The sequence below is a fragment of the Manacus candei genome, unplaced genomic scaffold (assembly GCF_025592945.1).
Source record: "Manacus candei isolate 608988 ecotype Guabito, Panama unplaced genomic scaffold, ASM2559294v1 h1tg000088l, whole genome shotgun sequence".
Classification (NCBI taxonomy): domain Eukaryota; kingdom Metazoa; phylum Chordata; class Aves; order Passeriformes; family Pipridae; genus Manacus; species Manacus candei.
Genome location: NW_026138136.1, coordinates 8,337,716 through 8,351,205, shown reverse-complemented (window position 1 = coordinate 8,351,205; position 13,490 = coordinate 8,337,716). Strand labels below are relative to the sequence as shown.

General features: G+C 39.5%; 1 protein-coding gene across 4 annotated transcripts in view; it reads right to left on the bottom strand.

Moving 5' to 3' along the window:
• The window catches only part of EPB41L4B (erythrocyte membrane protein band 4.1 like 4B), a 166,657-nt gene that overhangs the window by 39,564 nt on the left and 113,603 nt on the right, over positions 1–13,490 (bottom strand). For all 4 annotated transcript variants that reach the window (XM_051812642.1, XM_051812643.1, XM_051812644.1 and 1 more), the window contains exons 18-19: positions 13,234–13,359; positions 2,215–2,282 (exon numbers count right to left, since the gene is read on the bottom strand). In XM_051812642.1, the coding sequence (XP_051668602.1) occupies positions 2,215–2,282; positions 13,234–13,359 (194 nt within the window). The remainder of the gene's footprint in view (positions 1–2,214; positions 2,283–13,233; positions 13,360–13,490) is intronic.

Below are 13,490 nucleotides of genomic sequence, written 5' to 3'. Positions count from 1 at the left end.
TTTTGCATTTTTCTCTGAGTTTTGAATGCAGGCTGTTAAAATCGGTCTATCCCCTAAAATTGGTCTATCCCTGAACATTGATAACATTTCATTTGGCACAACTGACTGTAGAGGAAACAATGCTTGACATAAACCCAATAGAAATAAATATTAGACGAATATACACCAGACTGCTGCATAACAAGAATGCCAAACTAACTTTTATAAATTTATAAACTTGGAGGTGTGCAAACGAAAACAGTAAAATTAGCTTTGCAGCCAGGTTGCCATCCTTACCTCATACTGAATAATACTTCACCTCACAAAGCAGACAACTCATTTGCAGTTCACCATGATGAAACAGGAGAAAGCCTATTCCAAAATGTGAAATAGAAAGGCTTTTCTATAGATATCTCATATCAGAACCAGTAGAGTATTCTGAGTTGGAAGGGATGCACAAGGATCATCAAGTCCAACTCTTAAGTGAAGGGCCCGTACCAGGATCAAACCAATGACACCGGTTTTATTAGCACCGTGCTCTAACGAACTGAGCTAATCTCAGATGTTATGCAGAAGTTCAGCAGAAATGATTAAGGAAAAAAAGTCTGTAGCCACATTCCCAATCACACAGGGCTATACAACCAGGTTCTCTTGAACTGCTTCTGGAAGTGACTGCCAACCCAACAAAGGGTGTTGTGGTGGAGACAATATTTGAAACCCCCTTCTATTAAACAAAGAAATTGGTCAATTTGCCACGTACATCATGAATTTTCTTAAGAAAGAAAAGAATTTTCTTAAGGAAGTTTTGTAGAGGTCTAAGAAGAGCAAGAGCACAGAAAAAAGTGGGTGATTCTAAATATCAAGTAGACTTTGCAGACTCTTGGACAAACAAATGAGAGAATCATGGCCTATCAGGCTAGAAATTACAGCTTTGCAAGATAACTTGAGATGAGAGACATGGGGAGCTGGGAATGACAGCTGCACTGCAAGCAAGCCAGTCAGTGCCATGGGAGGCAAAAGCATCCCCTCTTGTATCTCCTCCTGCCTCAGCACCAACAACCATCATTGTTGTTCTTGTCTAGGTAGCTGCTTTCACTAAGAAAAATAGCAACTCTGCTAGTCCAATCTGATCAGAAAGGAATTTCTGAATGAAATCTTTTTTGGAGACTAGTGCTGATTTATCTCTTTATAGGAAAGACAGACATTTGAAAAAAGGGTTGACAAATTTTCACAACTATAAGTGTTTGTTTTTGAGTTCAGGATGATTTAAATTGTCAAATATAACTCAATACCCCTTTAAACCGGAGTTTTCTACAAGATACTTAAATGTCTACTTTCAGTTGCAAGAGTCACCATCAGAAAGTTATAAAGTAAAATCATGAGATGACTAGTGTTCTAGTACATATGTATATTACATATACATAAATATATATATATATATATAAAGCATATACACTATAATTAGCTGATTAACAGCCGGTGTGGTTGCCATGCTTTACGTCTATAATATTTTTCCATCAAACTCTCAGATTTTGACACTAAGGGTGTCCAAAGTGATGGTACTACCGTACATATAGAGATAGGCAATTTCCAAATACACATACTGTAACCTCCTTTCTAATCACCTGCTGAAAGACAGTATACTGTGCCACTCAAATAATGTTTACAATTAATATGCCTCTTCAAAATGGCCACCCCAAAAAAGAAAGACTATTATCCACTATCAACAGACGAAAAGTACAATCAAAAGCAGTCACTACTGTCTAAAAATGAGCCATTTTTCCAAAGGATTTACCAAATGCCTCTTCTTCTTCTTCAAAAGACCTTGCACAAATCAAAAAAACACAAACACAAGGATAGTCTAGTTTGGACATCTAGCACATTTCTGATATAAAAGTTAAGAAAACAGACTTATTTTTATATAAGCTTTTCTAAGATTATCACTAGACCAGATTCCTTATCTTGAGCTTTTCTAATTTTTTCAGGTATATACACTCAGTCTGCTCTTTGAACCTGAGCTTTTATTAATTCTTAAACTGCACCTGATATATGTGCAAAAAATAAGCACTGTTCTGGCAACCACCTTCTCCTCAGGTCATTGCTTGGTGAATTTTACACAGCAACTTGGAGATGAGCAAATTGAACTGCAACAACAGCTCGAGATAATGTTTGGAAAATGCCTCACTATATCATGCATTCATTTGACGCTTTCCCTACGGACAAGAAGCAACAGACCTTACATTAGGGTCCTGCAGGCTGGAGGTCTTACTGGGATTGACAAAAGAGGTCTCTTCTTTCACAGCCTGTTAAAAGAAGGAGTCAAAGTTTAGTACAACATCCCCATACACTTAGGATAATACAACAGTTTACTAAAGAAGTAATTCCTGTAAGCACCCCAGAAAACTGCAGTGCACAAAATGCCTACTCTGCCCAGTTTTAAAAGGCATAATCTTGGTTTTTCTACAGTTGAGATTCACTGTGATGAGCTACAATGTACAATGTGCAATGTGCAGGGCAATACTGTTAAGGAAGAGATTGGATAGGGATACAGGAGGAGAAAGAACACTGACATTTATGGTTCCTCCACAATGCATTAGAGCAGAAATAATAAAAAATCTACAAGGGCAAACGTACTGTAGTTGAGTTGTTTTTTTAATTGAAGTAGAATAAATATTCATGCAGTATAATTAAAATAATAATAATGTCAACCTTTCATTTAGTTTTTTCATTCAGTCACTGAAATACACAATCCCCTACATATATTCACACTGTACGTAGAATTCACGGAAAATCTCACCCACTACTGCTCTCCTGCTAAATTACAGAATCCTGTATCTCACATACCATTTGTCTATAGAGTTGAAAATACTAGCACTGCAGAATAACTTACATGGAAATTGCTTTATCACCCAGAAAATGCCCAGTTCGGGCAGGTGTTGATATACTCTTCAACTGAGATGCAGTGTTCAAAAAATCGTGTGTAAATGCCAGTGTCAGCACAACAGTGCACTCCTCTACAGAGACTACTGGCTGAAGACACAAGAGTATCTCCAAATCAGTCATGGGTTTCTCAAATTATAACATTTGCATTCTGCTAGATGGATAGAAGGGAACTAATAGGGTCCTACAACAGAGTGATTTTTCAGTGTTCAGGGTCTGAACCATAGTAATTGAAGGCCATTGGTCCAGATAAAATTTAATCAAATGTGTCAGTCTAATCCTCTCAAAAAAGGATAAAACAGATTTATTCAAATCCATCAAATCCAAATCAAAGGAATTTACAGGCATGTAAAAATACTGTAAATTTTACAAGAGGCCTTCCATTCAATACAAATTGTTATATTCCATTTGAGCGTACTCATTAGAAAAGGAAACAAAATAAAAGCCAAGTTTCTTTTATACCTTAGCAATGAACTACAAAAATAAAAATATCAGTAGGGATACTCAATGCTCAAGGAAATTGCCCAAGCTGTAATAGTTTTAGGTTTGTTTCCCCCTTGTGCTGGAAAGAACAAAACCCTCATTGCCACTTCCCAGATCATTATTTACCAGATCATCAGCCATGGTGGGAACAGACTGTTTCAGCTTGTACACACAATTAACTGTAGGGGCAATTAAACTGGAACCACTGGGAGCCTGATGGAAAATGAACTCTATCCTGGGCCTACTCCAACCCAGGCAAGTACCTGAGGTGATGGGTTAGTCAGCATTCTGTGATAAGTCCCTTCATAGGAAGTCTCTCTCTTCCTATCAGAGTTGTTGCATCTTGTATATTGATACCAAGCCCACTATCAGCAGAGAGGGAACCCTCTGAGCCTCATGAGCAGGTTTGTCCCTCTCCTAGGGTGCTAGTTTCCACCACTGTAACTCAGTCACCAAATGTTTTGCAGCTAAGGTTTTCAGTGAATTAGTGTCACATCATAAATAACTTCCGGATCAGGAGTGCAATTTCTAAATTTTAATAAATTCACAGCTTTAAGAAATTCAGCTCTCTCTAGAAAACTTTTTTTACTGGTCTTTAAGTAGCTCTGTATAGCACACTGTTTATTCAAAACCTATTGCTTTCTTGAAAGAAAATGGTTTTTTTAAGGACTTGAGAGAAAGCATTGAAAATCGTTCCTGGCATAGATGAGCAATGGAAGCAATATTGCTTTGTTCTACTGAAATTATAATGCTTTTTATAAAGCTGTTTGGTTTCTGAAAGCTGTAAACATGAATGCAGCTGTCAGAAACTTAATACACAGTCTCTTCTTCCACAGTGATGTCTTAACAACATTTTATTGTTAAGCCTGTCAAGCTAGCTGATTATTATGTGTCAAATTGGCTATTTTTTAAAACTACAAATTTTACTTTATTCCAATTTTCACCAGATTAATTGATATGCATTTTAAGATGCACTTGAAAACAACAGTAGAAAAGAGAATGCAGAGATCAACAACGCAATGTAGGGGTTGTGATCAGTAATGAAATTATTAAAATTCCACCTACTTAAATGCTATAAGCCATGGATCTCATTAGCCAGTTGAAAGGGTTTCACTGTACATTAGCCCCTAATGGCTGGCCCTTGGTTTCTTCTCAGCTCTGGGAATACATTACTGCTCTCTTTTGCCTTCTCTGCACTGGAAGGCTAAGCCTGCGTCTTAAGAACTCATATACTCCTAAACGGCATGATCAGCATCATGAGGAATTTCTCTTGGTAGTAATTTGCTTCATTATTACTCATGATTTAGAGAACAGAAAAGACTTCTGTACCCACAAGTAAGTACTGCAGACCAATGAGCAAGTAATCCCACTCTAAATTGGAAGGATTGAGGGAGCATGGAAAGAAATGGAGAGGCCTAAACAGCCTCAGGTGATGAGGCATGACCTCAGGGTACCACTGGGTGTGCATTGGTAGGTACATATAAATAAGGATGGGCTAGTTCTTCTCACTCTATGCCTCTTCTCCCTATCTATGGATGAACAGACATGGGAAAATGTTATATCTGCAAACACTTCTGCAAAGGGCTTCAGCCGTCAGAAACTGTACCACCCTTGCTTCACTTAATGGCTTCTTGGCTTTTGGTTTGTTTCTTTGTTTCAGAAGGAGGTCAGTAAATCATCAGGTGGCAGCATGTTTCTTTCATTTTTCTTCTCAACTCCGCAAATCACACTCACTAACCACACAAGGACTCCCTCAGCCTGACTGAAAAGATGTGACTGTAAAACAAGGTTTATACTAGTACACAGCTCTTACGATATAATTCCCAGAGAGTTTGTTTTCATTTGAAAACAAGTGCACCTGCTAGGGCCAGGATTTGGATTTCCATTGCAGAATGCCTTCCATCAGTGGAACAAGGCAGTTAAGTCAAGGCTAGCAGGAGGTACCTGCTGGTGAATCTTCCTACAGAACAGGGCAGAGGCCGTCACCCACTGAAAGCCCAGCACTGAGCTGTGTAAGAAGGACAGAGGCAGAAGCATGGACATGCTCAGATCTCTTTAACTAAGGCAGATTCTCCCCTTACACAAAGACTGCTGCTCTGAGAGGGAGAGGTTTCAGAGCATAGAAGACATTGAAACTTCATTTATACATAAGCAGATTCATTTACTATTTACCCAAAGATAACCAAGCTGTCTCTTCTGGCTAGTAGACTGCAAACCAAACAAAATTAAAGGTTGATACATTAAATCCTTCCACACAATGCCATTCTCACACCAGGGCTAGAGCAAAAGAAAAATTATTAATATTCCACATTCATATGCCACTAACTTTCTGAATGATGCTAGAAATAAAGAGAAAGCATTACTTTATCATATTAGAGACAAAAAATATGCCTGGGCAGCAATGCCATTGTAAAAGCTCTCTTCATAGATGATTGCTAAGAAATACTGGTTTCACCAAAGCATGAAAATAGGAGAAAAGTGTGTAAGTAATACCTAATTTTGCCCACAGTTATCTAAGCAAATCTGCCTGACACTTCTCAGAGTGCATTTCAGTGCACTCCTAAACACTCATAAACCCTGCTGCTGTCCCCTTTGGAGCCTTAGAGAGGGGGCAGATGCTCCAGGGATGCTACACCAGAGTCTGCTGAGCTTTCCAGAGTGGGTGGGAATATTTTCTGCCCCCTGGGAGCAACTCCATGTATGAATTCATAAACCCTGGTGGCTGGATTTGCCTAGTGAACAGCAGTTCTTTCAATTTTCTTCTGAAGGAAGAGTTAGCCCCAGGACGATAGTGAAGAGGACCTCAAAAAGGGAATTGGTTGTACTAGACTTGTACCAAGTGGGAAAAACCAGGAAAGACAGAACTTTTACTGCTGCCTTCTGTGATTCTGCACAGACAATTAATTCTGGCTGCAACTGTGGGCTGGTTGCTTGCCTCCAGCAAGGCATTCTGCAAGTGGTGGTCCTCCAGCAAGGAAAGCAAGGCTGTGTTCTTCATGCCTCAAGCAAGCACCATGGGGAGCTAGTGCCCTCTGTGTCTCTCCTTTATCACAAGGGGCATTGCTGCAGCTCTCACCTCTACTGATCCAAAATAGGAATATCTTGCATAAGCAAAAAAACTGCACGAAGAATCGGATCACTGCAGCCAAGGGGGAGTATCAGGTTCCCATCTGAGAAAGACAAGGGTCTGGAAGGTTCATATGAAACATATGATGGCTCTTATTTAGTAATTTCACAAAGTTGCCAATTGCAGAAAGGAAGGGAGAAGAACAGAGCTTTCACATGTTTGGAGATCTTCAAAGGCAAGGAAGCAATTACTCTCACTGCAGCAGCCTGGAAATACTTCTCTATCTTGGATCTTCTGAATCTGTAATGATGCTAAGGAGGCCTGAAGCATACTTGATTTTTCAGCTCTTTATCAACATTTTTGTCGTTTGTCAGCCATGCTGAATGTTGGCTGATCTCATCAGACAATACAGGCTAAGCAACATATCATCAGGAAGAATGCTCTGTCAAGGTAAACCTACCTTGGTGATTCAATATGTCAAATGTATCCTTTCAGGCAGAAAAGTATCATGGTTATGTCTCTTGGAATCAGACTATTCTGTTTTTGTCCTTCTGAACAAGGCCTGGCACCACAGGCTGTGGCAGGGCTCTTACACAACGACCCAATTAACAGTACTTGTCTCATCATGTACTAGCACTTACAGACATGCCAGATAGGAGACATAGCTGACATACCCACAATGTGCTGTCAGTCTTGTGATACCACAGCCACATTTGCCTCCACTATTCCAGGGAATAAATTAAAGATTTCCCTTCTCCCACATTCTGTTTATCCAAATCCTCCCTCCCCTTCTGTAGCTCCACCAAGGCTGCTGCATCATTTCCTCAGTTCCTTCCCTGATTTATCATTGAGGTATATACCCTGAGGTATCATTGCTGGCACACTTCTAATAAGCTGCCATATATTCTATATTGATCACACACTATCAAAATCTTGCATTTTTATACCTCTGACAGCATTCATTTCCTGTAGCCTCACGTTTAAAGCTGAGCAAACCTGTTTCCTCATAGCAACTGAAACACAGAATTTGAAGCTGAGCCATTTTTAAATTCCATTGTTATGAATAATTATAACTGACATGATGTTGCACTCACTGCTGTTCCAGTCCAGAGTCCCAGCATAGTTGCTTCTTTTTACCTAGCCTGAAATTTGCCAGGGAGTTTATTGCTCATCCAAGTGGGTGACTAACAGCAACAGCTTTAGCAAGGAAGTCATAATGTACATAAGGAGCTGTGGAAGCTTCCCCCACAGCCCGAACACCTCAGCTGTGACCTGTTATACTCACATAATTTCAGTTCTGATCTCTGTGCAAAGACTGTCAAGTTGTGCAGTAGCTCTGTGCTGTGAATAAGGACAGGTGGAGGGAGGGAGAAAAGAATGAGAAGGAAGTAAACAGCATCTAATTCATGATAGAAAGATGTTGAAATATTGGAAAAGCTGATCCTTTCACGGTACTTCAGTCAACATCTAGTGAAAGCTAAGAATTCCTCTGGGAATCCAGAAGGATTTAAGTCCTATTATAAGAAAGACCACATAAGATTATAAATCCTCAAGTGTCTTCTCCTCACCTACTCTATTTTCATTCGTGACCTGATTAGGGTTTGAATCCAGAACTCCTTAAGTGAATAATGTTTCAAAGACCCAGCTTACATAAAGACAGTGGATTTTTTCTAGAAATACATGGCAAAACCATCTGAACTTTGAGGTTGACAAGTCCTTACAATGAATCTTTCCTGAAAGGAGACAGAATGCTGAAAAAGACAAAGAATCATCAAAAATGTAGCTACAGACAGACTAGCACTGTGACTCACATCACTTGTGCACCTTTTCTACCATCAATAATGCATAGATCCAAGTCTCATTTACATTTGCAGCCATGGCTTGCGTCTACCTGGAGAGCACAGGCTGCAGGATGACACATGTACCCTGCGTGTCCTGAGATACTTTCTGTGCCACAGTCCAGTCCTTTCCTCAAGGCAACTCTAGACAGCACAAGCAACCTGCACTTACTCACATATTTGCAGTACTTGAAGCAAAAACGGCATTACATTCAGCCTGCACTTATTTCTAGGACAGGGAGGAAAAAGAGAGATGACTATCGACCTGGCCTAAAAATTTACATGTGTATAAGCTTCTCAAGATAGTTAGTGTGTGAAAGGGGTTAGAGGACTGAACGTCTCTGTTCAGTGTAAATGAGGATCAGTTTACTGAGAATCAAGGTGGGGGAAACAACTGCTGAGAACCCAAACCCAGCTGATAGAAGATACCTCTCACCAGCCAACAGTTTCCATCGGGGTTGATAAAGGAGAAGCAAATGGGATTTTGTATGGTCTTTGTGAAGAACTCTGCATCTCCACCTATTCCCACCGCTTTTTTTCTCAGCAAACAACCCATAATGTCCAGTGAGGAACAGCTCGGTAGTAATGTCACATCTATCTGTCTTCCACAAACTGCATTGAAAAAATGTACCTTCACAATGAGCTTGGCCTTCCCTTGTCTGCAGAAAAGGGAAAGATGAGAGTGATGCAAAAATCAGCTGCAGTAAAAATCTATGAGAAACAGGATCCTTCTCTTTGCTAACTAGCAAGACGTACATCAACCGAAGGATTTAGGAAAGGCTAGGTAACAGGTGGAGAATACAAACACCACTTGTACAAGACAGACTACTAGAAAACAGCACACACTGCTTGCCAAAATAAAAAGCCCTGCTGAGATAGCTGTGCATTTGTTCAGGAGCCTGTGCTTAATTTTAAGGATAATTAGGATTTGTCTGAAGCCAGAGTGGATATAAATAGCAACTGAAACCTGCTAATATCTTTCCTCCATCAGTTGGGCCATGAACTGTTTGGCAAAAGGGACTCTTTGTGATACTAACAAGTCGTGTCTGCTCAATCACAGCATATCAGCACTGACTCATGCAAGCTGCAAAGGGGTTTTAAATGCCAGGGAGAGCTGGTCTTTTGTATTCTGGCAGCTCCTTACTGCTGCCTTATACCACTCCCTCTCAAATGAAGAGCCTGGAATAAATGCAAAAAAAAAAAGAAAAAGATATGTCAGCTGCTTCACAGTGTTTAGGGCTCCCCTGGAGCTTAATTATATGGGAACTGTGACATGCAGTCTGTCAGCTAGAAGGTGGCAGATCCCTGTGGCACAGTTTGAAAGGTGTGTTGTGAAACACTACTTGTTTGCTCTAGACCTATAGATAACTGTATGGCATGCCCTGTGCAAACCACAGGTTCCCACAGCTGCGTGTGGGTTCCTCATGTTTGTCACCTGTGGTGTCCATGGCAGTGAGTTCCTAGATTCAGGTTCCAGCATCGCCACACACACTGCAGTTTGATTCTCCATTTAGTTGAATGACACATAAATATTCTCATCTTCACCAAATAAAAAAAACCCCCACTCATGTTAGTTTCCTGCTGCTCTGTAACTCTAAACCACAAGCAGGGCTAAGTGATCAGCACCGTAACCTTACAAATTTTCAGACTCTAAGTTAGGGCCATAACTAAGGGAGATGTATTCCCCCTAGGAATGTGATAAACAGCCCTCCAGCATAATTCTGAAATGACGCAGCACAGAGATCATATTCCAGAATATATTTTCAAATGTACAGCATCATTTCCCCTGTTTTTATTTTTAAATCCTAAGCACTAAAATCATTAATTTCTAAGGCTCTCTCTTGTGTTGTGTCTAGCTGCCACAGAAAAAAGAAAATGACAAAAAATTTCTGTCCCAGTTTGTATCTTCCATTTGTAAACATTTACTCCATTCTCAGAATTAACAAGGAACAGCTTCTTCTACTACATGCAGGAGGAGCCTTCATAAACTTGTCACATCCTGATGTTAGTAGCATATGGTATTGAAAATATTCCTACTGCTTGGAGAGAGAGCTGTTACAAATATTTCAAGCAACAGTTTGTAGATATGATTCTACAGTGCACCAATATTTTTCTCATACTTTTACATTTAACCATATAGTAAAAACACCCCCTGGAGTTTCAAAAAGGATGAGCAAGACCATAGATTTTTGGAGTCCTTAAAAGAATATTTCCTTTCAAATACCATATGCATAAGACAGAGCCTGGTTCCTTCTTCTTCATTTTACAAAGTAGAGGAGTGAATCCTCTTTTTTCTTTTTTTTTTTTCTGTGCTATCATGAAATATAGGAATGACTATGCTGCACATAAGGAAAATCAGACTGCCTTTCTTTTCAGCTTAAGGAATATAGGTTGTGCCTTACAGAGCATAGATTGCCCTGGCTGCCTTGCAAATTGAAATATGACAATACAAAAAACAAGAGATGAGAAATTGCAGTGTTAAGCATAAGGCCAGAAGGCAAGATTTCTCAGGGACTTAATATGGAACTGGCATCAAAAGATGAAATCGGTCAGAGGATAACATCATTAGTCCTCCAGATATACTGAGCAGCAGGATATGTCAAATGGGGTCGAAGAAGGGCAGGATCACTGCCCTGAGGGAATATATGGAGTTAAATGGTTGCCTTTCATGAAGAAACCTATTCCTTATCTGCTCCCTCAAAAGGATTCTGTGTCTCTGAACAGTGTAATTCCATCTCAGCTCACTTTTCCCAGAAGATGACTGAACTGCCACTGGCTTAGCTACCAGTATTCAGTTAGTTGTCTGGGGGGGATAGGGGCAGGTAGAGAAGATAACTGGGTGGTTTTATGGTATCTGATACAGTGGTTTCCTGAGTCCTCCAGTAGCCCCCTTTCCTCATCCCATTTGCTAGATGATAGATGGTGTGTTTCTACTCATTCCTTCACCATGAACATTTTTCCTACTCTTCTCAGTGCTCGTGTAGCCACAGCTCCTTACTGTAACAGCTGAACATTGCCTGGTCTCTGCCTGCTTATTTTTGCAATGTATCTGAGAAGGGTAGTCTTTCATACTTGACAGGAGGGGAGCTCAAGTGCAGAAAAACTCATCTCTAGTTACAGAGGTAATTTTGTGGGTAAGCAGGTAGTTGAATGGAGATTTCTAAGATTAAGGTACATCCTAATTTACTGGCTATAACTCTTAACCCATACTTTGTTAGCACTGAAAGCTTCAGGGATTTCAAAATGTATGCCATTATTTTTCCACAATATATACTATCCTGCAACAGTCTTCTTTCCTCTCCTTTCCCTGAAATAATAAGACTTTTCTCATTGAGGTCAAGTCTACAGACAGCTACTTAATCCAATCTGACTGCTAAAGCCTTGTGCAAAACAACACAAGTAAGAGGGAAAAGAGGAATGCTCAGTTTGCTCTGAAACTTATTTACAGCATAGCAGCAGCTAAAGAATACAGCTATGGCAGAAAAACCAACCTGCAATGTTTTCCCTTGGAAAGCCTCAGAGTGAAAAATTAAGGCAGGGTAGGTCAATTGAGAGATGCATACATTAAGCACATTTTCTATCTTGCCTTAATAATGTTGTATTCTGAATGCAGCAGCACACACTGCTTCCAGTCTTTAACTATCCAGTGAAACATGACCATTAAGCATATTCAGGAGAAAATACAAACATGAGAAATATACCGTGACATACTGTAGAAAAGACACACAGGCAAAACAGAGGGTAAACCCAAGGGCAATCAAACAAGAAATATGCTGTACAAAACACAGTTGATATAACACAGAATTCAGAGGTGAGAGAACAGCTTTAAGCAAAAACTAAAAGAAAAATACTCAAACAACTCCTTCCCCCTCATGCTGCCAGATTTATGGTTTCTGTTCTTGAAATCTAGGGCAGTCAGAATAACCAAATTTTGATACTTCCTTAGGTCTAGCTAGACCAGATGTAATCTAGCTCTCAGATGACAGATCTGCCAGGGAACAACAAATACACAAAAGTGATTGTTAACAAAGTCCTTTGCAGGGCAAGTTGACCTGGTATGTTATTGTGAAAAGAAACAAAGCAATGGAAACACCAACATAATTTGTATTCAACAAGAACAGTATGCTCAAAGATACCACAGGAACTTAGGTGAAGAGTTATAACAAATTTTCTGCCTCTACTATTTTTCCTAAAACATTGTACTCAGCTTTATTTTTGGCACCAATAGCATTATCTTTTGTCCACAAATTGCACTTGAAAAGAATCACACATTTTAGGTTTCCCATAGATTTACCCCTGATTGGAAAATTAATTTTTTACAGTCATGCCATTTAGCATCTGTTTTCAGTTGCACGGCATCATTAAAAGACTCATAGTGTTTTTGAAACAGGATGTATCCAGCGTTAACAGTAACAAAGCAGGGAAAATAAAAGCTTAAAATTTTGTTAAAAGCACACAAATAAGTAAAAACACAATGTACTAGCTAACATTTCACATTCAGACATCTAAAGTTAATCCCCTGAAATAAAGGTTGAATCTGGATGTATAGATATTATTATTAGAACACTCTTAATCACAGTTTCCATGAATGGTAGGTAGGCTCAGAAAACTCCAGGGGTTACTGTTTCTCAGTTGCAAAGTAAATAAAACCTACAGTGACAAAATCAAAACATGGGGACTTCCTGAGGCCATCTTTCCTATTTTCTCAGCCTCCCTCAGCTGTATTAATCATGTCAAATGACATGATTTCTGCTTCCATCACATCAATCAGTTTGAGTTACCTGTAGAAACTGCAGAGCAGTTAGAGAAAACTATGTCAGTTCCTCTTGAGAGAAAATAAGGTACTTCCTCAGGAACAATGTGATTCTGGAAAATTGGTGAAAGCTATGACAAAAATAAAAAGGCGAAGTATTAAACACAGATTACCTGGGCACCTACTCTAAAAGCAGCTTCCACTTGAGCTTTGAGGATGTTGCACTTCATATGGTCAGGTGCAGATGAAGGTGACACAGGGGCATGAAGAATCTTTTCAGGTACCTTCTTGTCTTCACCCTATATTTAGTAAAAAAGATAAGCACAGTGGCATATATTAGAAAGGTAAGTTTACAAAATGATCAAAGGTTTAATTTTTACTTGTAATAATTTGATTCAGCAGTACTGGATAAAACTTCCATGTTCATATC